The 25,877-nt window shown below is 47.8% G+C and overlaps 1 protein-coding gene across 1 annotated transcript in view; it reads left to right on the forward strand.

The window, feature by feature from the left end:
- The first annotated feature begins 12,623 nt into the window (after nucleotides 1–12,623).
- Nucleotides 12,624–25,877, forward strand: part of WDR1 (WD repeat domain 1) — a 32,471-nt gene continuing 19,217 nt past the window's right edge. The window contains exons 1-3 of the mRNA XM_080941046.1: nucleotides 12,624–12,776; nucleotides 13,085–13,206; nucleotides 22,083–22,173. Coding sequence (XP_080797172.1) covers nucleotides 12,761–12,776; nucleotides 13,085–13,206; nucleotides 22,083–22,173 — 229 coding nt within the window. The 5' untranslated portion in view covers nucleotides 12,624–12,760. The remainder of the gene's footprint in view (nucleotides 12,777–13,084; nucleotides 13,207–22,082; nucleotides 22,174–25,877) is intronic.

Below are 25,877 nucleotides of genomic sequence, written 5' to 3' on the forward strand. Positions count from 1 at the left end.
TAAACCATTTGTTGACTACCTCTTGTCATGGCTTTTTGGACCTCATTTTTAATATCAATATATTTTGTTACACACACACACACACACACACACACACACACACACACACGAGCTGAGAAGCTATGGAGATGGATACACAGGTGTGGGGACCAGGATTTGGATTCTTAAAGCTCACATTAAAAAAAACAAACAGTGTGGTAGCCCTGCTTGTGGGAGGTATGGACAGGGAATCCATAGAGCAAAGTGGCAAAGGTTAGACTAGCTGTGGGCAGATTTCAGGTTCAAAATGAGACCTTGTCTCACAACATACCTGATGTCAAGTCATGTGTGTGCACATATTCGAACTCATACATTTAATATACTCACATGCAAGTAAAAAAAATGAGCAGCTATAAGTTCTGAGAGTGTTCATTTAGAGAGAAGTTGAAGGTTACAGTAGGGGAAACTAGATTCTGACATGCTGTGGGAGAAACAAACAGCTTTTACCTTCTAGAGAAAGATTTGTTTTTGCTAGTTGTCTTAGGTTTAGGATTTTATTGTTGTGATGGCTTTTTTTTCTTCCTCATTTAGACTTTATACTTAATTTAATTACCATTCAACCCTATTCCAAGATGGTAGAATCCATGACGCTTGTAGGCAAACAGACTACAAAAGGAGTCTAGGGACACCTGTGCCTTCATACGTCATCTGTTTATTATCCTTCATCTTTTATGACCACCCACACTACCCCAAGTTTTAGCCAGAAAGCAGAGATACTCAGAAGCCATCTTTTTTAAAAGAATCCAAGAATTATAAAGCTACACCTTCCAAAAAGACCAGAACCAGGAAGCACCCTCTGTCCCATCAGCACAAAAATGCTAATCCAAGGAAACATGACATCTTCCCACCAAGTTCTGGGATGCCTCTGACATCAAGTCAGTGGGAAGAGGGTCCACCCACTTTCCATCTTCAACCCACTTTCACCAGCCTAACCATTGGGAAACAGGGAGCTGAAGCACAGGACCAAACCCATGACAAGATTCAAGCTATGCACCAAGGCCAGATCTCACAGGCAACTTCCTCATTAACTTCCCAGTAGTAATGTCTTTCACAGTAGTCAAGGGAAAAAAGACATGGCAACGAACTCCTGACATTCTGGCTGATCCTAATCACTCCTGCTGATTTGTGCTGATTTGAAGAGGCCTGGCAGTTTCTGCTGGATTGTGCCAACTCTGCTGATTCATGTTTGAACTGGACTGTTGGTATCCTGACACTACTGAGCTAGACTGCTGATATCCTGACAACAGAGACTAAAATCACCCCTAAAGAAGTACTTTAAAAAAAAAAAACATTATTTATTATTATATATGAGCACACTGTAGCTGTCTTCAGACACCTGAAGAGGGCATCAGATCTCATCGCAGATGGTTGTGAGCCACCATGTGGTTGCTGAGATTTGAACTCAGGACCTCTGGAAGAGCAACCAGTCCTCTTAACTGCTGAGCCATCTCTCCAGCCCAAGAGCTACTTCTAAACAGGTCCATATCCCCTTGTCCTATTTACCATCTTTTCTCCCCTACCTTTGGACAATGGGCTAGAAAGGGGGTCAAAGCATTTGAGAACCCTTATTTAAGTAGGTTTTTTTTTTTTTTTTTTTTTTTTTTTTTTTTTTAAATCTAAGCCTTTGGACTTTAGTCCACCTCATTTTAGGCACTGTTCTCCCAAGCTTATACTGCCAACTACAGCCGTAAGCAACTCAAGAATCCTTCTCAGTGATCCAGAGCAGAAGTGAGATATCTTCTCAGGCAGCAGCTTATTTATTGGTCTATACTCCTTGGGAAACTGGAGAATCAAAGAAGCCTAGCCAGAATACCTGTGGACTAAGAAACTTGGATAAGAATCCTACAGTATTCAGTGAACAGGTCAGAGTCAGTCCTCAGGGAAATGTGATAGGTTCAAGTGACCCATGAGATATCCAGAAGGAAACACACACAACCCAACTCCACAAAGACAGAACCAATATGGGTAACCCTAACCTCTCTAAGAACTACCCTGGAGCTGGATCAGATACTAGACCACCCAGAAGTATGACAGGCACCTGTGATCCAGCCCATGAAAGCCTACCCACTTAAGGGCTCAGGGGCTGTGACCTAACCATGCAGTGCCCAGTGTTGCAGTATCTGGGAGGACAGGAGCACGGCAAAGGAGCTGAGGGCTACAGCAGCCACTGGGTGAAACTAGGTTCAGCCTCCGTATGTCCCATCCAGGGCTCCATACATATTTCCTCCTTGAATGTCCCCTGTCCAGCCCTGACCTATCTTTATTCTTTATTATGCCTCGCTTTTGTTGGGGTTTCCCAGATAACACAGGCCAGCGTGGCTTGCAGGGCCTGCGTCTCAGCTTCCTGAGACCTGAAACTTAGGTTTAAAAAAAATCCAATCAGATAATCTATTTTCATCCTACTTTTTGCCCAAACTGTTTTAGCCCTCTCTTGTCCGTTTTTTTTTAAATTTATTTATTTATTATATATAAGTACACTGTAGGTATCATCAGACACACCAGAAGAGGGCATCAGAGCTCATTACAGATGGTTGTGAGCCACCATATGGTTGCTGGAATTTGAACTCAGGGCCTCATGAAGAGCAGTCAGTGCTCCTAACCACTGAGCCATCTCTCCAGTCCCACTCCCCTGTCCTTATTGAGCCTTTCTGTTAATGTCTGTGCCAGTACTAATCTAGAGTCTGCTCTTCTCTCTTTTATTCATGCCTACTGTAATTTCTTAGTGAATATAATGCTCAGCATTTTGTTGCTTTATAAAATAACTGGAATTGAAGTGGGCATTTTTTTATGCTCAGTTCTTCAATATGTATGTGTACATATACATACATATCATATACATATACACATGAATATACAATTTCCAAATGAACTCTGATGGAACACACTGCTAAGTTGTCACTTGCTGCTTACGCTTCTTGAAAACAGACTCTGAGGATACGGGCTGTCCTCTCCTAGCCTGAAACACATTTTCAAGTAAGACCCCAGAATGTGCTTCCTTCCCCCACCTCATGTGGTTCAACAGGGGAGGGAAAAAAATAGCAAGATAGCACAACTGTAAAGATGTGCTCACAGAAAAGGGCTAAGGAGCGAGCCATTGTCAACAGAGGTTACTAGTGTTTGTCCCATAGTCTCAAAAGACCTGCATTAGAAAGCTCATCTATCTAAGAGGACAACAGGGCCCGATGCCTGGGACTCAGTTTTCAACTCCATCTGACTGCCTCAGCTTCCGCAGATTGTTCCTGAATCCTAAGGACAGATTTACTGTTAAACTTTTGCTACTCATTCTTTTACTGAAAATCTTACCCCAAGGGGCCCTCTGCTCTGTCTGGGACTCTCCATTGGCAACTCAAGCTGGCTGCCCCAAGTTGTTGTCCGTAACCCCCCCATATGCTGTCACCGTTCCTTTGCTTTAGCTGTTCCAGCCATCTCTGCTGGATGCTATGAGCACCCAATCTTGTGTTTTTACCTTCTGCTTCTGCTTTTACTTACGGTATACACAGTGAATCCAAACTGATAGCAGTTTCCAAAACATGCAGAGCAGATGTAGCTTATGCGTATACACACATTCCACCATTTAAAATGTTAGATGGAAAGCCAGGGGGCTGCCCTCCTGGGGACTCCACATAAGTAGAGAAATATTACATGCCAAAGAGCAGAGAGAGAAGTGGTTAGCCTATGAAAATGTGATATAAAATGTCATGTAATAGGCTGTGCTGGCTAGTTTTACATTAACATACACAAACTAGAATCACTTTGAAAGAGGGAACTTCAGCTGAGGAAATATCCCTACCAGATTAGCCTGTGGGCAAGTATTCAGTCATTTTCTTGATTAGCGTTGGGGTTGGGGGTAGCTCACTGTAGGTGGTACCATCTCATGTGTTGGTGCTAGGTTGTATAAGAAAGAAGGCTGAGCAAGCCAGGAGGCACTTACAGAGTGTAGTAAGTAGAACTTTCTCTCAGCTTCTGCTTCAGTTCCTGCCTCCAGGTTCCTGCCTTGGCTTTCATGTGGAACTGTAAGCTGACATAAACTGTTTCCTCCCCAAGCTGCATTTGGTCATGGTGTTTCCACAGAAATAAAAACCCTAAGACATGGGTGTGATGGTTTATATATGCTCAGCCCAGAGAGTGGCACTATTAGAAGGTGTGGCCCTGTTGGAGTAGGTGTGTCGCTGTGGCTGTGGGCTTTAAGACCCTCATCCTAGCTGTCTGGAAGCCAGTATTCTGCTAGCAGCCTTCAGATGAAGATGTAGAACTCTCAGCTCCTCCTGTACCATGCCTGTCTGGATACTGCCATGTTTCTGCCTTGATGATAATGGACTGAACCTCTGAACCTGTAAGCCAGCTCCAATCAAATGCCATCCTTATAAAAGTTGTCTTGGTCATGGTGTCTGTTCACAGCAGTAAACCCTAACTAAGACAATGGGCAAAGACCTCTCTGCTTTCAAAGCACAAGTTTTCATATATGTTTTTCTGGTAGTAAACTTGACTAATTTTCTCTTCAAATAGTTAATAAAATTTACACAGGAAGCCAATCTCTGCTAGGCAGTGAGCTCCTCAAAGGTTGTGGGAGCTTTGCCAGTCCCTGTACCATAAATGAATGGGTAATTCATACTCAGGTAAAGCAGGAATTAAATGAAACCTTGCTCCTGGGAGCAATCAACTGACCCCTCTCTACTCCAGGATCACCATTCTGCCTTTAGCCCCTCACCTGATAATTCAGTTACTCCTCCCATGCCTATCAGCTACTTAAAGGTTTACCCCAGCTGCATGCAATTGCATGGTCCAAGTGGTCTTGAAGTGTGGTCAGAGTGGAAAGCTAACTAAAGTGGAAAGAAAAACAGAACATGGGTCTGTGCAGCTGACCCTCCAACCCTCTTATGAGAGACTGTCAACAGATGCAAGCTGGATGGTCTCGAGATGAGTACACTTGTGATAAAAACTGAAAGGATGCTTAGAGTACAGCATCTAGCAGCTATAAAAGGACCAGTGCTCGCATAGAGTGAGAAAATTGTATATAGGGAGAATGTCAAGTGCAAGGGGATGATGCTCCAAGCTAAGGAACATCACCAAGTGCCCACAGTGGAAGCCTGGTGGGACAGAGGATGAAACAGATTTCTCTTTCAGTCTCAAGAGAAGCCAACCCTAGCAGTCTCTTGATTTGGAGTGTCTGTTCTTAAAGACAGATTTCTGTTCTTTAAGCCACTTGGGTTTGGAGTATTTGGTTATATCGTCCTTGTTAACCAACGTTCCTCCTTGTTCATATGCAGACCTACAACTCAGTTCCCCTACTGGTGGAGATGACTTGACTTACAGGGAGGCAGATCAGAGTCCTAGCTAGCAGCAGGCAGATCTCAGATGAAAGAGTCTAATGACACTTGTGCCCTCCTCTAGTGGCAGAGTTCACTCCTCTCAGGAAGCAAGAGAATGAAGAAGTCTAAAGCATCCAACTTATCAGCCTCTTCTCCGCAGAAGCTAAGGTAGAAAGAAGTGGTTTTGGAAGGAACAGGCCTCTGGTTCCTGTTAAATCAGTTTAGGGAAAAAGTTAAGAAGAGGCTTCAGAAACAGCCACCCTGGGAACAAGATCAGAAGGCACAGGCAGGAGCTGGGATAGAGTTCTTCAAGCTTCAAGACCTACACCAAGGTCCTCAGCACCCCCTTGGAAGATGGCTGGGCTAATTCCATAGGAATGGCTTAAAGGAGTACCCCAAAAGCATCCCATGGCACAGTTTTCCCAATCAGGGTCAGGATGAGAGCACAGTGCTAATTAGACATGCAAGTCAGGGCAGGCTAGAGTCTACCCAAGCAGATCACTGCAGAAGCAGTCTCTATACAACCAGCAATAGGTTCTGCTATGACCCTTAGATCCGGCCCTGCAGTAAAAGTACCCATAAAGATACAGGGTAACCACAAGGCCAAGCCCTTACAACCAGACACATGAGCACATACCTGAAAGCCAAAAGGACTGGCTTTCCAGCCTAAAGTGGAAGAAGAAAAAGATGTGTAAACCTTTTAGTTCGAACCCTACTAACACCAAACTTGGCTGAATGGCTAAAACAAAGTTCACAAAAATCACAGTTCTTATGTAAGAATAGGTGCTCTCTTTCTTATAAACATATTTGCTTACATTTCGAATAATATCCCCCTTTCCTGTTACCCCTCCACAAACCCCTCCATCCCATCCCCTTCTCCCTCTCCCCTTTGCCTCTATGAGGGTGCTCCTCCACCCACTCACCCACATAATGGGCTTCTCTTATGTGTTAAATACAGCTCTAAAGAAGGCAGACCTCATCTTGAACCTTAGTAGCACACTTCTTATGGCTTCTGAACTTGGACAAGCCCAAACCTGAACTTGATGCCCCTGATGTAAAGATAGTATTGAGCTGGGTATGGTGATGCATGCCCACTTGGGAGTCAGAGACAGGCAGAGCTCTAAGTTCTGGTCTACATCACAAGTTCTAGGACTGCCAGGGCACCACAGAGAAACCATTTCGAAAACCAAAACCAAACAGACAGAAAAGATAGCACTCAGACAACTCTGCACAGCCAATGCCCAGAGTTAGGTCTTGTAATGTGTGCACTGGATTAAGAGGGCAGAAAACACTGCCTCAGAAATTTTCCCTAGGTAGGTGAACATGAACACAGATGAGGGGGATTGTCCCGTGGCCTCAGCAAACCACTTTACATGGTAGAGTGGGAGACAGATGGGTGAAGGCTGAAGCTCCTGAGCTGCAGCTGGAGCAGAAGTGGGGCACAGAGCAGGAAACAGTAACGAGCCCATAGCTACTACAGGAGACTTTCACTGAATGGCCACAGACACATGATTAGGTCCCCAAGTCTTTCAAAGCAAGGACGGCCAACTGGAGCAGTTAGCCATCAGCCAAACCTTGCAAGGATCATCCCAAGCTAATAGGCTTAGCTGCCTAGGAGGTTAGCTTCAGGAAATTCATAGGTAAGGAACTACAACAGGATGTGAAGTGGAAAATTAAGGGTTCTTTGGAACGTCAGTTGGATAGTGTTTTGCTGGGGCAAACATGTGAAAGGATGTTTTGTTAAAGTGGGTACCACCAGCGTGAAAGGCTAAGGGCCGACTCATGAAGGAACTTTTCACTGAAGCAGACACAGAAGAGAGGATGTTCTGTTAAAGCAAGCACGTGAAAGGACACGTGATGAAGGGTTCTTTGCTAACAGCACACATGTATTGGTCCGCCTTACATCATGTAGTTGAGCTGCATTTGTCAGGACACCATAGAGAGAAATGCAGCAAAAACTTCTGGTGGTGTGCTGCAGTTTCTTGCTGCTTCCAAGGATTTGGGCTGACTGGATGTTCGTGCTGAGGCAAGACCTGTGCAGAGGTAAGACCTGTGCAGAGGTAAGACCTGTGCAGAGGTAAGACCTGTGCAGAGGTAAGACCTGTGCTGAGGTAAGGCACATGGAGGACACGCAATGCTTGAAGGGTATAACTAGGACTCCATGGAGTGATGGAGACAGAGCTCGCCTGTTGGTACAGCTAACCATGTGATACTTGTGGGTCTTGCATCTTCACTGATCTTTGCTTCCCTAAGAGAGGCACAGCTGAGAACTTCTCCTGGGGTTTCTTTTGGTCCCTCCTGCTGACTAGATCTGAGGCCTTGCTGTCTCTGCTAGGTCATATCACCGCGGTTGCTAACCAGACTCTACTGAACTGGACTGCTGTGTATCCGTGAGGTGTTTGTGAGTGGATCGAGCTGCCCCTGCTGACCTGTGAACTGAACTGCTGATTTCCAGACAACACAGACGGGAGTTGCTCTAAAGAACCTTTCTAAACAGGTCCACTTCCCCTGTATCCTTTCTTTCCACTACCTCTAGCGGGTGGGTTACAAAGGTTAAACCATTTAAAAGCTATCGTTAAAAATATTTGAGGGGCTAGAGAAATGGCTCAGCAGTTAAGAGCATTGACTGCTCTTCCAGAGGTACTGAGTTCAATTCCCAGGACCACATGGTGGCTCACAACCATCTGTAATGGGATCTGATGCCCTCTTCTGGTGTGTCTGTGTAGAGTGACAGTATACTTGTATGCATAAAATAAATATTTTTAAAAAATATTTGAAAAAAAATAAGGTTACAGGATGTACCTGAATTATAAGTAGCTGTTCTTACAAAGTGTCTACTATAGATGACCTCAAACTGGAAAGTGAGTGGGCCCATGATAGAACTGAAAGCTGCTGTGGTTTATATGGCCAACCTGGCACAAACCTTGAGTCACCTAGGAATAAGGGGACCTGGATCAACAAGTTGTCCCAGTGAGATCTATCTAGTAGCTTCGTCTGTGATGAACTGTTTTGATAGTGTGGGAGGGCATTAACCCACTGTAGGCAGTGCCATCACTGGCCGGGTAGTCCTGGGTTGTAAAAGCAAGATGGCTGAGCGTGAGGCTCATGATCTAGAGAGCAAGACAGCAAGCAACATTCCCTCTCTGTTTCTGCTCTAAGTTCCTGCCTCGACTTCCCCTCAGTGGCAGGCTGTGAACTTGGAAAGCAAGCTGAAGTAAGCTTTCCTCTCTGGGTTGCTTCTGGACCATTCGCAGAAACAGAAAAGTAAACTACAGCAGAGGTCATGACAACGCTACGAGCTTGGTATGGCGCTGATCAATTGAAAACAAAGTATTTATAGAGACATTCAGGAGGGATCCAGTAACAAGCTCCCTGAGGGATGGCTTAATTCACTTGCTCTTCCCCTCTGAAGAATTTACAGTGCAGAGGCTAACAACTTCTGGGTAGGTTTATGGAGTCAAGCCATGATTCCCGTAACCAGTCCTCGGAGTCCTTCAACCAGGGCTTGAAGACCAGAGAAGCATTCTTTGGGGAGAACAGCTCAGCTCTCCTTTCCATGTGACAGACAACCTCCTAAGACCTGCCCCAGAATCAAGCAAGTACCCAGAAGCTTGTTTTCCTTCCATGTGACTTTAAAAAAAAAAATCCTTCTAAGTCACAACCAAGTGCACCTGAGTCTTCAATCGGTGTTAGATTTTAGGATTCCCAAGATCCAAGAAGGCAAGCTATGCAAAGACCTAGCAGGTTAGTTCCACCAATGGAAAGTCTACTTCTTAACACAGACCTCTTCTAGGTCACACAGCAACCACCCGGAGAGTCTGTCTGGAGATGCATGAAAGTGGGTCCTTGATTTAATGCAGCATCTTTGGGACTGAATGCAAATTTGTGATATTTTATGCTGCCCATTTCCTCTGAGCAATCAGCAGCTTCATTTGAGCTGTCTGGAAAGCTCTGCGATAGCGGGGGGGGGGGGGGGGGGGGGGGAGAAACACTGTAACGGGTGCCAAGCTATACAGTATGTAGCTTGTAAAGAGGATGACCTCAAAGTGTGGTGTCTGGAACGACCTAGAAATAGCAGGTACAGGAGACTGAGGTAGCGGCTAGGCAGAGTAGAACCACACCCATTAATCTGTATAAAAATCAGGAGGGACAGGTAACTCTAGGGCTCCAGGGGCCAAAAGCTAAGGGATAAGGTGACTAAGAGACTACTCAAAAGATCGGTATGGCTCAGGACCTCTGAGACCAAGTTCTCAGCACAAAGGGGATGCATTTGCCCCCCGAGAGACGAAGATAGAAGAGAAGGGAGAAGGGAAAAGGAACAAGGGAGAAGTGTATTTGTTTAGGAGGGGGGGCAATAAAGGAGGGTTTGGGTCACAGACAAATGGCAGTTTATAATGTGAAAGGGGTAACCTTGTGTTTAGGATGAGGTGTTTTTAATTGGGCATGTTAGGTAGGTGAGCCAGAGGATTTTTAATTGCTGGACCTCAATACTTCAACAGCTGAACCTTGGTAGTGAGCCTCAGCGGGAGGAAGTGGCCCCATAGCGGAATGCACCCTGGTGGGTAGCCTAGGGTAGCTTTAGGCGTGTAATCCAACAGGTTTGTAGCCAGGCAGAAGGAATGGGGAGAAGAACCAAGGGCTGCCAGGGCCATTTTTGCCATGCTTGGGCTGGCTACCGTCCCTTCGATCTCACTGGCCCCAGCGATCTCACTTGATGCCAGCATAATCAAGGAGTTGAAGCAGCTTGGAGCAGAGTAGCACAGGTTAGCCGGAGATACACAGATTCAAGCTAAGTGCTTTCATAAACACTGGATTTGATGACAGACCGAATGTGGGGGATGGAGATGAGCGTGAGGGTTCTGTCACTGCAATGAGACTGGACCACTCACTAGTCAGTGTGGGAAAGAACACGCCAAAGGAACCTGCGGTGAGAAAGGAGGGGGCAGGCAGCGCATTCATCTCCGTTGGCCTGTGTGTCTATTTGAAGAGCTAGCAGCTTTTAAGACTACCTTAGACGTCGACGAGGCATCTGGGTACAAAGTGGGTGCGAGTGGCCAGGCTAGTTCCCAGAGACTGGAGTCTCTGTATGGACACATCAGGTGTTCACTTGGCTTACCGCTGGACAAACTCAGCTGCTTGTCTCCAAACATTAGTGCTGCCAGGTGTGGCCAACCTGTCCCTTGCATGTGAACTTAAACCATTTCACACACCCTCTTACACTTAGGCCTGGAAAACGACACATGGCACACAGTTTTTATAGTGAATAAGCGGCACCATACCCAACTTCTCTGGAGCTTTCATGTAATTTAAGATAAGCAGTACACCAGAGTCTGGATCCTGCCAGAGAGCGTGACCCTAAAGTGTTTTGCAGGGTCACTGTCATTGTCAGTACCAAGGCTTGATGCCCACAAGCTTGTAAGAGCTTGGAGCTGGCGTTGCCCGGCTGTCTTTGTACCAAGCCGAGTGGGAACTTTAGTATGGTTTAGAAAGGTTATCGCTAAACTGTTATCTAAAACAAGTCTTTCTAGTAAATCAGAAACTCACAGCCTACACTATCTTCTGCCCCAGAATCCTAGGATGTCTGTTAAGAGAAAATATCCCTAGCACATCCCTGGGATGGTGCTAGACCAGAGCCATCTGGTACCATGTTCCTACCCCAGGGACAGTGTCTTTCCTCTGCGCTGTGCAGCGAGGTCCCTACAAGAGTAACAGTAGGGCTGTTTGAAGTCATAATTGTAGTTAAGTAGCCACATGTCGCTGGTGGGCAGTCTGATGGTGATACCACAACATCAACAAAGACAATGGGGAAAGCAAGCTAAGGGCCTTATTTACAGTGGCAAGAAAGTTAAAGGTTGTTGGGGCAGGTGACTTGACTCATGAAAGTGACTGAGAAGGTCACTTTTGAGAGAAATTAACCAGGCAGGTGCTGGCATTTCTTCTAGGTTCGGCCCCACAGTTACCTACAACAGCTAGGTATGCCTAACTCCCTATAAACAGGGCTGCTCCCCCCACCTCCTACTCTTGCTCTTTCCCTTCCCTTTTCTCCCCATCCCCCAGCCCACGTGTTCATGGCTCGCCTCTAGTTCTCTACTCTCCTACCTGCTCAACTCCCCTCCCCATGCCCTAAATAAACTCTATTCTATACCCTCGGGAAGGAGGGGGGTGCCTCAACATATACCATACTGCGCCTCCACCAAACACATCCCTGGCTTTTTTTAAAAACAGAACAGGCGGGGTCCCTAGACTAGAAATCCTGTCAAACAACAAACGTCACAGAGGGTAGGGGTATCATTCCTAAAATCTTAAAACTGCTGGTCTATCAGCGCACAAGGGACCAGGTACTAAGGAAAACAGAAGTTTCAAGAAACACTGAAGATCCCACACAGGACCTAGAAGGACACTTTAAAAACTCTACGAAACTTTGGAGCTCCTATAGGCTTTAAGTTCATTTAATTGCTAACTAGATAAGCTACATCAGGCCAGAGCGGAACAGGTGGGTATCCAGGGGAACCCCCACAGGAGGTCCGGACTGGCTCGCAGGGTAATGAGCAAGACAAATCGGGCTCTGATTTACGAAGCAGAAATTGACTTTTTAATTTGCTGTAAAGTCCTAAGAGCTCTCCTTTGAAAGACCACTTCCCGGGTTTCCAACTAAGGGTTTCAGAACTTTTCAAACAAGCAGCCAGAAGATTTCAATTTTGCCCTAAACAAACACTGCGAGGCTCAGAAAATTGCAGGTTTTGCTTTCCTTTTACCCTCACGCCCTCCCCAGAGCGTATGTTAGCAGACAACTCCTGCCGTCCTTAAGAACTGCGTCCTTTATTCTCGGCTTCTTTGCTACTAAGAAGTTTTAAGAGTTAAGTGCAGGGGGAGAGGGAGAGAGAGACAGGGTCGAGGAAGGTGTTCCTAAGCAAACCCAGTGAAAAGCAAACAAACCAAAAAACCCATCCACGCCGTGGTTTCAAGTCTTGCAAGCCGGTAGGAAGCGCGAGAAAGACGTGCTCCACAAGAACGGTACCGGTACAAAATCTAACAAGCCAAGAAAACCTCAAGTCCCGCACCTACAACCCTCGGCGCCGCATTTTTTCCTCCACTGGTCGTGTTGCGTCACTTCCGGGGCGGGCCCGTAAGCGGGGCGGGGCGGTGTCCGCGCAGGCTCGCGGGGCTGCAGCCTCCGAGCTGAGCGCTTGACTATATATGGTCAAAGCTGGGGGCGAGCCGCGCCGGGGCCGCGCTTCCGGGTTGGGCTGTCCGCAGCGGTAGCGCGCAGGGCAGGCGCGTACGGGTCTCGGAGTCGGGCCTCGGACCGCCCCCTCCGCGCCCGGCACGCCCGGCGCCGCCTTCCGCGCCGTCCCTGGGCTCGGCCACTGCGAGGTTCCACTCGAGCGCGGCGCCGTAACAAGTGGGCGAGGATGCCGTACGAGATCAGTGAGTGCGTGGGCCTCCGCGCGCGGCCGCTGGCTTCTGGGGTCGGTGCAGGCAGGAGGGCGCGGCCGGGGTCTCCTCCGGTCGCGGGGTGCGGGCTGGGAACCCCGGAGTGGGCGTTGAGGGCTAGGCAGGCCGAGCTGCGCGACCCCGGGGCCTGACCGCCGCCGCCGGGGAAGTCCGCCGGCCGTGCCCGCGGGCGGCAACAGGTGACCGGCTCGGGACCCCCAGCGCCGACTGCCTGCAACTCCCTGGGTCCCGCGAGGCGGGGATCGCCCCTCATGCACCGTGCCGGGTTTGTGTCTCCTCAGAGAAGGTGTTCGCCAGCCTCCCCCAAGTGGAGCGGGGCGTCTCTAAGATCCTCGGCGGAGACCCCAAGGGCGATCATTTCCTTTACACCAATGGCAAGTGCGTCATCCTGAGGAACATCGACGTGAGTACTCTGTGCCCGGCGGGGCCTGCTTCCGTCCCTGCCCTGCGAGCTACCTTCAGTCGGGAATTCTTGCCCTTCCGCCCCCTCACCTCCCAGCCAGTTTGCCTGGGGAGAGGGGGCAGCCACGCCCCTTCTGCCCAGGAGCCACACCTTGGAGGCCCAGTGGACTGGAGTGGACTGTTTTCACCCACCCCTACCCCCACATCCCATAGATTGGCAAACTAAGACTTGGGTCTGTTCAGTCCTTCGAGCCAAGGGCTCTGAGTCTGCTGGTGCTTGATCATGGGGTGGTTGTTGATTGGTCCTTTCTGAGCCCGGTTTCCGCATTGGGGAGATGATCCTCCACTTCCCCCCGGCTGCCTTGGCTGGCTGAATGGGCTGGTCTGCTGTCCTCATACCGTCTGTGTCTGGCATAAATGGAGCACTTGGTAAATGGCCCTTGTGCTTAATCATCCTAATATCCCGGGCTTCCTGGTGTGCCAGAGCCCAGACCTACACACCCAGTCCTCTGAACACCAACTGTTATGGACTTGAGTCTCAGAGAAGAAACAGGAACTATTGAATTCTGCTGGATGGTTCTCTGAAAATGACCTGCTATCCCCAGACCAGCGTTTTTTTGGAGGCCCTTGCAAATTCATGTGCTTCCTCTGGTTGTTGAAATGAGTCAGTCTTCTGGGCCACCTCTCCCTTCTTGTCTCTCCCTTCCTCAGCCCTAAGGAATGGTATGGGGCAGGAGCTGAAGCCTGGAGTTATGGACACATTACTACCTACCATGCTTGGTGAAGGGCCGTTAGAGAGGTGGAGGTTGTGATTGACTGCTCCACCAAGGCTGTTAGCTTCAGCTCCTGCATGCCAGGAGCATCATTGGTTGGGTGAGGTGGTTCAAGACACCCCTGTTGTCCTCCAAGAGCCTCCCAGATGGCTGAAGGCAAATCCCAGTTTCTTTGTAAAAAGAAGCTGCATTTTGAACTGTGGTGGTTGGCTGCTGGCTGTGCCTTTTTAAGTCTGATTAAGACAACCAGTCATCAACCTTGTGATGGCTTCTGTCCTCTAAAGGATTGTTGGGCACCTCAAATGAGGTGGAAGTTTGGGTATGAGCCTGCCTTGCTATTTATTTACATGGATTCCTAGAAAGCTGGCTCAGCCTCTTTAGAACTGGGGAAGCCTCGTCAACGGCTTAACACTATATTAAGGTCGTAAGATTTGGAGAAAATAAAGGAAAGATGGAGATGACCACAATAGGAGCTCTGTGGAATTGACAAAAGATGACTAAAGCATCTTCATATACTCTTAGCTGTGGGGGATTTGGTTTCTGTTCCCTGAGCAGCCTCCCCACTCCACTTTGTCACTATTCACTTCCAATTGGGAGAACTGCATGGAGTGGTCACTAGACCAGCTTATCCCTTGAAGTTTCTGGCTTGATAGTATCAGAGGAGCAGTGCACAGGGAGACTGACTGGGGTCGGGGGGTCTTCTCCAGTGACGTGTAAGCCAGTCAGTTCTTTCTCCTCCAGGCTTCACTGTTCTCTTAGAGGTGCAGCCATTTCTCATCCCACAGAGGTTAAGTCCTTAGCATGCCAGGACAAACAATACAGTGTAGGGGTCTGTCACCATATCCTTTTTGTGTGCTGGATGTCATCAGGCACATTCTAGTTTGCTGATGGGCTACTGGTCCTCAAAAATGGCTTCAGTATTCTTAGGGCAGAATGTTGCTAGAGAAAACAGGTGTGAGTTCTCAGGAACGTTGAGGATGCAGGAAGGAAGGTGGTCTGGTAGGAATCCAAGTTTAGGAAGGCTAACACCATATCGTGCCTTGCAGACCTCTGTCGCAGACCACATTTGGGGTTCTTGCATACCCCTTTCCCCAAATCTAACCCTGCCCCATGAGTACTGAGGTACAGGAGCCAAGACTGCTCTGACCCCCGTAGCTGTCATGTCACATTTGATTAGAGTCCTATAGGGTCTGGCAGACTTACCCTGCTTTGATCTCTCTCGCATCTAAGCATCATACTGGCTGCCCTGAGGTCTGTTCATACTGTGCCTGCTGGTGCAGTTCTGATCAGTCACCCCCGGCTCACACTTGGCAGCACTGCCCCAGTCTTCCTCCTTTGACCTTCCCTTTTCTGTCAGCTCCAGGCTCACTTGCCTGCTCTCCTCACATACCACGAATCCTCATCCCACCTACTCATGGTCTGGCCTTCGCCTAGATAGTCATTCTCCTGTGTCTCCCTGTCATCTATTATACTTCTGTTTGGTGATTACCTCACCAAGGGCCTTTCTCCCTAACAGCATTTCTCCTTTTAGCCTTCTCTTACTCTCTGCTGGCAGTGAACAAAGCTGTTGCTATTGTTATTTCTAAATGTTCCAGGCTGTTCTCTCTGGCCTGTACCTCCAGGAAAGCAGGGCTTTTCCTGTGTCGTTCACCTCATGTCCCTACCTACACTAGAACAGCTGGCCCACAATATTCCAGTGAGCTCACAGCACCTAATTTCTTTTCCTGTTAAGAGAGTTTCCCTATATTGCCAAGGCTACATAAGATTCAAAATCCCCTGCTTCTGCCTCACTGGTGCAAGGCTAGCATGAAAGGCACCACTGTGCTCTAAATTCTGGTACCCACCTTTAGAATTTATACAAGAATATTCTAGCCAGCCTCCTGCTGGGGCTGCCTGTCAGCTGTTCTGTGACTGAAAGATAGCTTTGTGAGCCTGGCTTTTTGGATAGTTAGTAGCAAAGATGCTCTGTCTTTTTTTCCCTCACCCTGTTGCTACACTTGAAGGAGAAATTCTCTGCAGGCTTAAATCATGTGGTGATGAAAACCATCTGGAAACTGGCATTTGGGAACTTTGAAATAGTTCTGTATCTTGGCAGATGTGAACCCCCTCACAGAGCAAGGTATATATCTAGGAAACTCAGTTCTGTGAAATCAGGTCTCAGGGAATGACGTACAGCAATTGGACTAATCACTGGCTTGTCTCTTTGGACCAATTGGAGGAGGTTGAACTCAAACCAGTTTTCATTTGGCACCATCTGTTACCAGCCCATGTAACAGGGATCCTGTGTGGGTCCCTGCAGGTGTGGGTGGGATAAACAGGACATCAAGACTAACAGTCCCTCTGTCTAAGTCCATGCCTGCTGAGTCACTGCTGCATTTCCATGATGGCTTTCAAACAAGGTGCTACAGGTTAACAGGCCTGCTGGGTGAATACTGTCATAGCAAAATGTGTTCTTTGTAGCAGAACATGGTAGTGTGTTTGACCACTTGGACAGAAGTGAGTCAGAGCAACAGCTCTGTCCAGAGACAAGAACTCTATTCCCTTTACCCCAAGATCATCTGGTGGGTAAGGGTTAGGCAAAGTACTTCAACACAGAGCAGGCACTCAGGGTTTGTGGGTTCAGGTAAGATCTGTGGGTGCTGGTTGAGTAAAACTATAGTAGAGGCTATAACAACATGGATGAGGGAGAAGACTGGTCTGAGAAGACTCAAGTTGGCAGCTAGACACTGTCTATGTGGCTCAGGCTACCCTGCAGTAACTCAGCATTGTTCTTTAGGGTTGTCACTTCAGGGTTTCTCTATGTAGCCCTGGCTGTTCTGGAGCTCATTCTGTAAACTAGGCTAGCCTCAAACTCGGAGGTCCACCTCTGCCTCCAGAGTGCTAGGATTTAAAGCTTGTGTCACCACTGCCCAGCCCAGCATTGTTCTTAAGACCACTGGAAACATTGAAAGATATGTGACAGTGACAAGGTGACAACTGCCCATGCATTTGACACTTATGTCTAAGTTTGAGGCTGGGAAGCCCATTAGCAAGCTGGGCATAAATGCACTGCCCAAAGGCTCATCATCTAATTAGCTGACCATTATTTCTGGATATTTCTAGTACACATCCACTAAGCCACAGTGTCTCATTTAGCTTAGCCTATGAGCTGTAAGCCAAGACTTGTCACTGTTTCCTGGGAAGGGGGTGAGATTTGTTCACTATCAATGTTTAATATAGTGTATTGCTGATATTTAATAGGTAGATGTTGCTGAACATTCTACAAATCACAGATAAGACCATCCTGTAACAGAAACACCTACTCCAAAATACCAGAACGTCAGGTTTGAGAAGCCTGGCAGATGACATTCTCACACACTATAAGCCATTTTACAAGAAGGTCAGGAGTGCTGTGGAGCATCATGACGAACCACTCATACCGAAGAGTATAAGGACAGCTACCCGAGAAGTGGCACACTTGGGATTTCAGAGTGTGAGCAAGAGTTCTCCCAGAGGAAGATTTAGACACATATGGGCAAAGTTCAGACAGGAAGCCAGTGTACTGCAGGGTGACTTTGGTTTGGTATTTATATTCTGGGAGGAACAGGGAGGGAGATTATAGTTCCCTGTGATATAAAAGAAAGGAAGAAAAAGAGAAGCAGCAGCAGCTAGCTAGTCCTTGAGGCCAGGGAGGAGGTAGCCCTACTCTAGGCCTGGGCTCCCTGAAGAGCTTGTCCTGCTTGGCTTCTGTCGTCTCAGTGGAGAGAGCTCCTAACTATTAGTACCTCTTGCAGAAAAGATCCTGGTTCCCAGCTTTGATACTGGACTTGTTATTGTCCTAAAATACGCCTTGTCCCACCTTCATAGCCATCTCTACCATCAGAGTCCACCCAGTATAGAAGCACGAGTCATCTCTGGGCTGTCACTCCCTGAGAAGAATCTTCATCTCATTGTACCTCTTAATGAGTGGGATGATGTTGGGATGGAGGAAGAGGAGCAGTCTTCAGGTATAGCCAAATTGACTCCCAGAGCATCTATAGAAAGTTGTCTGGTAGTGCTGGTTCTCTCCTGACATCTTCCCTGCCTCCCTCTTGGGTAGATGGAGTCATCTCCCAATAGCTCATGCTCGGGCAGGTGCTGGGCAGGTAGGTAGCGGGAGGTACAGAAGCAAGGTGGTAATGTCTTGACACAGTCCAAGGATCACTGATGCTTTCAGGTCACACTAACATACTCTAGACCTGTAAGCGACTACCCAACCTTCTCTCAGAACTTGACTGCATCCATCCATGTACAGCCAGAGTGAGCTCTTAACTCTGAGCTCAGGAACCAGACTAATGCTGATTCCAGCTATGATAGGAGAATGGAACCGAATGGAGTAGTGAAGACTAATTCAAGCACTGGCCTTACCACAGCTGGCCTGGGTCACATTTAGTCATTCGGTGTCATTGTTTCCTGGCTTATCCAGTTAGGTATTAGGTTATAGCTTGCATCTTCTTGCAGAGTGTCAATGGAAGGGTCTGCTCAGTGCCTGTCATAGTGAATACAGGGTTCTTTCAGGATGGTGAATCAGACACACAAAACCCTGCATGAAGTCTGTGGTCCATTTCATATAAAGTGTTGGTGAATGTACCAGAAGGATGCATATCCCATAATGTGACTGCTGAGTACATGTATCGTGAATTCTTTTCAGTGTGACATGTCACGGAAGGCCAGGTGGACAGGTGTCCTTTGCTATATCTTTGACTAAGAGATGGGGATGGAGGAGAGAGAAAAGGAGGTATGATCTAATGGAAGTAGGTGGACTTTCAAGTAGTGATTTGTGGAGCACAGGCAGGATGTGGGGTGGAACAGGAAAAGAACTTTGGACTATGGTGAGCTGAGAGTTGTGGTGTGGAGCCAGGGAAGGAATCCAGTGTGCTCTTTGGTGGCTTCCCGTCTGGTTAACCAACACATTGTGAGTTATCAGGGCTAGGGCCATCCATCCTGAGGGTGGCTCTGAATGCCAGTTAGACTCTTCCAATTCTCTTTCAGTATGGTATAGTCTGGGGCTTGCCTCAGGCATAAGTTTCACTCTGGATGTTTGAAGGTATGTGTACTGTTGGAGCTGTGTTACTGCAATAACACAGGGTTGGCCTGCATTCCTGGTGAATAGAGGGGCTCTACACATTGTGTTTAGCACAAGCCTTCCCATAGCAGGCAGTTCAGTCCCTGACACCTCTAGCCTGGGAGTGCTCGGAACAGTTTCCTTCCAGGAAATGTGAAACATGAGTGGTGGAGATTGCCTAGCATTCTTCTCCTTGGGCTCCAGGAGACCTTTGTCATTAAAGAAGTGCATGGAGGCCCTTTTGGTAGCACTGATGGACATGGCTTGAAGGTTAGGTTACATGTTCCGCTGGGTCCTCTGTGGACTGCCATGGTTGACTTAGACTTACTTTGTCTGATCCTGGAGGAAGATGCTCTGGAAACTGCAAGGGCTACACTGAATTGCTGCTGCCCTTCCACAAGTTGTATTACCGGGAACTCTGAAGAAAAGCCTGAGGTTCCAGTGTACAAGATGGGCCAACTGATGTCTAAGGTTATTGAAAATGTGTTTAAAGGTGATTGCATTCCAAGGCTGGTTAAGAGCACTGGAAAGCCCTAGTGGAGAGACCCTATGGACTGAGGAAGTACTTTTTGCTTTCTCCCAGGAATCCTGGGGCCTCTGACCCCATCCCCCTTATTGTAAGGTAGGAAGGAAGTCTAGGGTGAGGAACACCTTGTGGAGGCTGTTCTGACAGGTGACCTGGCCCTACACAGAGTGGTAACCATGCCCCATGCTCCTGAAATTGGTTCCTCAGATAGACTGCTCACTCTAGGGAGGAAGCTGGGGAGAGGGTACTTGCAGGTTAGGGGTGAGGGTTTGTGTGATCACTCTGGATATTTTCTGGCCTGGTCTGAGCCTCCTGCAGTGGGACACACAGTAGCCTGGGATGGGGAAGCCATTCTATCTTCCTGGCACTAGTAACTGCTCCTGCTGTGAGCCTAGGAGGGTTGGGAGGAGGTTGCTGACTCAGATGCAAGTCATTATCTGTAATTTGAAGTCTTTGACCCAGTTGTATTCAGAATACAAACAAAAGTGCGTGAGTGAGAGAGAGTGAATGATTCATCCCGCTTAGGCGGGATTTAGTGCCCTTGGGGGCTTTATAGGTCCCTGCAGGAGCCCTGACTGACCATTTAGGGTCAAGAATGTTGGCTTTGGCCTCTGCCTCCTCTCCCTCCATTTTGGGATGCCCTTTCCTGCTGACTTGCTTCCTACCCTTGGAAGGCAATGCAGGCTTGACAGCCCTCAAAAGACTCTGTCAGCTGTAGGTAGGGATGGGTGAGTTGAAGACAACTCTAGATGCAGGTGCTGAGAAGGAAAGGACTGGTCAGAATGAAGCTTGAGCTGAGCAACAGAGGGTTTGCTTCAGTGCTTCATGAGATGTGCTGTAATTGCAGGTGCACAGCTTGACCTGACTAGTTCATGACCATAGCAACACTCTCAGGATTCCAGAAAGCCCCCTGGCTCCTACCAGCCATACTATCGTTCCACCAGCTCCTGATTTATTTTGATGGGAGCTACCATTCTAGAACAGGCTCCCTGTGACAGAGATCAGCAGTGCCTGGTCTCTTCTGGGTCATCATGAGTGAAGGTCCAAGTGGCCAGGTGTTAGTAGTTTGGCCCATTTTATGTTGGAATATACCATACCGAGTTTTCCTGTTGACTTGTTGATAGCTATCTTGGTTATCCTGCCTGCTACCAGCACTCCCTCATCTTACCCAGTGTCTCCTCTACAGAACTAGCCAAGCCACTTCACAGCTCTTCCGTGTTTTTGAAGTAATTACAACATCCCTGAGGGGGCTGCATGGAAAGCTGGGCTGCGCCCCTTCGTACAGAATGCCTACAAGCCTTTAATGTGCCTGAGAATCCAAAGAGGCCACTGAAAGATACCCTCATACACCATTTGAGGGCCCCTTGATAAGGCTTCCCTGGTGGCCACTTGTGGACATAGTGTTTGTTTCCTCTAGTGAAGTACCCAGGAATGGGATTGTTTCTTTTCTTTTTCAGTTTATTTTTATCATTTGTAGGTATGTGTGGCACACGTGGAGGTCAGGACAACTTTGGAGTCAGGTCTCTCCTGACTTTGTTGTTTTGTTTTCCCCACCTCACGCCATGCATTTATTTAGCACATTATTTGCTAAGTGCTGTGATGACTCATGGGATGTCGTATGAAGCAGGTCACTGGAATGTCTGTCTGGAGGTGGGTGATCTGTATTGTGGTGGCACTACAGGATCCCTGGACCAGGAATAAACAAACCCTAGGGTCTTAGGAAGCCAGGCAGAGACTTCAGGGAAAATCTTGACACCGTCTGTGACCCTCTCCCCTTCTGTGATCTCAGAGCATTGAGTCTAGGAAACTGCCTCCTTTCCCAGAGAGTACTGCTGGGAGAAAACTGACAGCAGGAGTCATGTTTTTTCCTTCAGAAAGCAAGCTTAACTGAGAGACTGAGAAGCACCTATGGCCGTGCTGAGGCGCTGCAGGAGTGTGCATACTTGTGAGAGAACGGATTGGGAATGAGTGATCAGGGACCTACTTTTACACACTACACATCCAAAACCTTACTGCTGAGGAGACATTTCTAGCCCCAGCAAAGTCCAGCCATTTTTGATCTGTGTTATGGGAAGTACAAGGAATCCTCCTTTTTTGCCCAAGATTCTGACCGAGGCCCCCAGCTTCCTTCCTGTTCTGCTCCTGAACAGGAACTATCTTGTGACAGACCCAAGGGGTACTTTGGTAGGATTGGCAGTGCTCAGGAGTGGTGTCTTGGGAGCTGGTCCCAAATGTGTGTGTATGTTTACACACATATTGAGGGAAGTATTAAAAAAAAACAAAACAAAACAAAAAAAAACTTACCTCAGATTCTGTTACCCCAAGAGGCCAAATGAGCATCAGTGGACGACCAGGTGGGTATTTTTCTAGGACTTTGGTCATGATAGTCTAATGTTAAACCTGATGTGTCCTTGCCCTGGTCTTGGGTTAGGGAACTAGCCGTCATTGGTGCCTATACATTCCTTCTATTCAGCCTTCACTTTTCTCCCTTACAGAACCCTGCTATTGCTGACATCTACACAGAACATGCCCATCAGGTGGTAGTAGCCAAGTATGCACCCAGCGGATTCTACATTGCTTCTGGAGGTAACTATGAGTACTGTGTGTGGCCCAGATGGCACCTGCTTGACTTGGAAATTTCTGGGGACCTGGCTAAGCGAATAGAGAAAAACACTGATTCGCCTTAGTTAAAATGACAGGAAAGCATAAACCTCCAAAGTGCCCCTTGCAGACCTAGAATGGACACTTTGTGGTTTGCAATGTTGGCAGGCAGTGCTCTAGCTTGTTCTGTGAGGCCCCTGCTAACTCCTGGGCATGTGGTGGCTATTTTGTGTCAATCTACTGGCTGCTCCTTTCCAGCCAGCATTGCAACCACTGTTGGCATTGTTTGAGAGAGCTGGCCTTTATGCCCTCTAGCCTGGGCTTCCGTGTGGCTCAGTAGGGGGATGTGGCAGATGGGACAGGCAGTTGTGGTGGTTCACAGTCTCAGCTCTTAGAAGTAGAATTTTACCATTTACAGATGAGAAGCAGAAGCGGAGAAAGTAGAGTGGCTATGCACCTTGAATCTCATTCATTTATTCACTCGAATCATTCATTCAGTGTCTTCATTCAGTTATCCAATAAACAACTAATAGCCTGCTTGCTTATCTTTGCTTCCAGTGCTATGCATGATCAATGACTGGGACTGAAAGTCCAGACACTTAGCCAGAACAGAGATGACCAGGAATTTTAGGTGCTCTGGCCATCTTTATCTGCACTGCCCTCACTCCCTCAGGCAGTATGTCTAGGGCATGACAGGCTGCAGGTTTGGGAGGCCCCTAGCCTGCCCCTTACTGGTTATACATTCAGCTTGGTAATTTACATCCTTGACCTTTAGTTCTTTCTGTGAACTGGGCTGTAGATAACTCTCTCACAGATTGAGGATCCAAAGGTGATGTGTGTTTGGTACTTAGTAGCACAGGGTCCGCTAGGGATGACTGTGGCAGCTATCAGTGAAGCAAGGGCACGCTTATGAGAGAGAGGGCCCCACAGAGGCAGGACAGCAGGTATGCTACAAGCATTATAGTGAAAGGCTGGGCTGGGCTGGGCTGGAGTCTGTCACACCCTAGGCATGTACAGGGTTTGTGTTCAGATACTTTGACTTTGTAAGACTCAGATCTCATAATTTGTTGTAACCTTGTAGACTTTGTTTTGTGTGTGTGTGTGTGTGTGTGTGTGTGTTTTCTTTTTTTTTTTTTTTTTTTGCCTCTGGCCCTGATTGCATTTAAGCCGCAGGATTTAGCTGGAATGCCTTTGAAAATTATGTTTAACACTGAGCTAAGTGCTCTGAGAAATCTATTAAGAGAGGAGGGTTGCTGGTGAGGGCAGCCACTCAGCTTGGCATAGCTCCTGCTTTGCCATCCCCATCTGAGAGCCAGTGGGACTAGACTGGACCTCACTGCCCCCATAGGGCTGTTGGACGAGACAAAAATCCGATGGCCTTCTGATTGAATGCAGAATCTATGGATTCAACAAAGGACAGTCCTTGAAAGGGGACATTGGTATGGTTTTGATGTTTTCTTCACAGCATCCTGGTTTGCTGGCAGAATGCAAGAAGCTTGTGTGTGTGTGTGTTGGGGGGGCGCATTTCCACATTTCCAGTGTACTTTGAGGAGAGCAGAGTAATTGTTACGGGTAACAGTGGGACATTTGCTGTGCACATGAAGGCACTGGGCTAAAAATAGTGTTTTGTGTTTGAAGTAAGGGAGGGGATTGGGGAAGCTTAGAAAAAGCTGCTGGCACGGTAGGTCAGCTGCTGGCGGGTGTGCCAAAAGGGTTGGATCCCAGTACCCTGAAGCCTACATCTCCCTCCCAGCCAAGGCCCCTGTTTCTTTGAAATCTGTAGATGCTGTCAGTCCAGCTGTCCAGCAGCTGCTGGAGGATAGAACCTTCTGGAAGGAATACTAACAACATGAGGGATCTGATGTCCTCTGATCACAGGACACATTAGGGGCAGTCTCACTTTTCTTCACTCTAGACAGTGATTTCCAGACAGCCCTCAGGATGGAGAAGAGGCCCCAAGTCAGGGTGCTTGATTTGGCCTAATGCCCAGGACAGGCTTCTTAAAGGAAGCCTTGAGATGAAGGCTGGAAGGTGCAGCACAGGGCAGAGTTCCCTGGGCTGGGTGTGTGTGAATACAGGCCACTCCGCTCTCCTCCTCCTCTCCATGGCATGTGACTAGGACTCTGTGCTCCCTGCACCACATGTGTCAAGTCAGGATGATGCAGAAGAATGGCTGCTCCATGGGCTCTGTTCTCAGTCTGGGTGTGAACATGAGTTTGCCTTTAGAAGCCCATCCCTAATGTCATGCTGCACTCACTGGGCAGTTTTTCTTCCTGGTGTGCACAAACCAACAGATCATTGAAAATGGTTCTCAATTATTTGGTCTCTTTGGATAATGACTCTGTCTTGAGCACCTAGTGTGGAATGTGGTCCCCAACTTGTGTTTGACTATTGGGGACCTACCCCGGCAAGTTGAGGCCTTGGTATTGCTCTCCAGGCTCCTATCTCTTTACTGCTCCAACTGCTTCTGAAAAGAGTGAAGTGAGGCCCGAGGAAGAGGCTGCTGGTCTGGTGCAGAGGTTGTATATAAATAGTTGAATACTAGTGGAGGGATGGATGGGGGAACTATGTGAGGAGTAGCAGCCGGTCCACCCACCCAGGGGGTAGAAAGCTGGGTCCTGCATTGCCTTTTTGTTTTGCCAGGGGACAGTGTGGGCCCTGTTAGGGAGGAACCTTGTCATGTGTGCTTGAGTTAGCGTGCATGTATGCATAGGTATGTGTCTGTCATTTTTATATGTATGTATAGAATGCCTATGTACATGTAGGCTGCCTCTGAAAACTTGGGGTTGGTGCACAATGCCTTTTCTATATATACATAGCTTTTCATTCTGCTGGCTTTATACTTTTCTTTCTGGCCTGTTGGTTCAATGACTAACCAGATCTCCAGTTTTTGCTGGAACATGCCTCAACACTGCTGTCTTCTCAGACATCATCCACAGATGAGTGGGGGGAGGGGCTTTCTAGCATACTACCAGCTAACTTGTATTCTGCTCCTGGGGATTGATGTTTCCTCTTACATGTTCCCAGCTGGACATGGTATAGCTACAGGATTTCAAGTCTGGCGAGTCTCCTGGTTCTAGACCAGTGATTCTTACCTAGGGGATCAAACCTTTCACAGGGCTCACCTAAGACCATTGGAGAACACAGGTATTTACATTTCCATCCATAACAGTAGCAAAATTATAGTTATGAAGTAGCAACAAAATAATTTTATGGTTGGGGCTCACCACAACATGAGGAACTGTATTAAATGGTTGCAGCATTAGGAAGGTTGGGAACCACTGCTCTAGACATTGACCCTATGTTTGCATGTAGTAGGGGGTCTCTAATGTTCATGGTCCAGTTGTAACAAGGACTGACTGTACCCTGAGGACTAGCCTGAGACTTCACATATGACTTCTCTTTTACCTCATAGCAACCCCATGAAATGGTCCTAAACATAATGCTTTTACAAAGGGGCCATAACTGAGGTCCTAATGAGGTTCAAGAAGCCCTAACTCTGCAGAGACAGATTTGGTACAACACCTGACTGCTAGGTGCTGTCCTTGCTGCCTATCACCTCTGCTTAGCCCAAAAAGTGATGCTGTTTGCAGCTGCTACTCAGGGCTTACTAAAGTGGTCTGGCATCCTCAGGAAAAGCTACACCCTGCCTGCCTTCTTGGAGGCCTTGTGAGCTCTGTAAGCCTGAA

The sequence above is a fragment of the Micromys minutus genome (genome assembly GCF_963924665.1).
Source record: "Micromys minutus genome assembly, chromosome: 1".
Taxonomy (NCBI): Eukaryota; Metazoa; Chordata; class Mammalia; order Rodentia; family Muridae; genus Micromys; species Micromys minutus.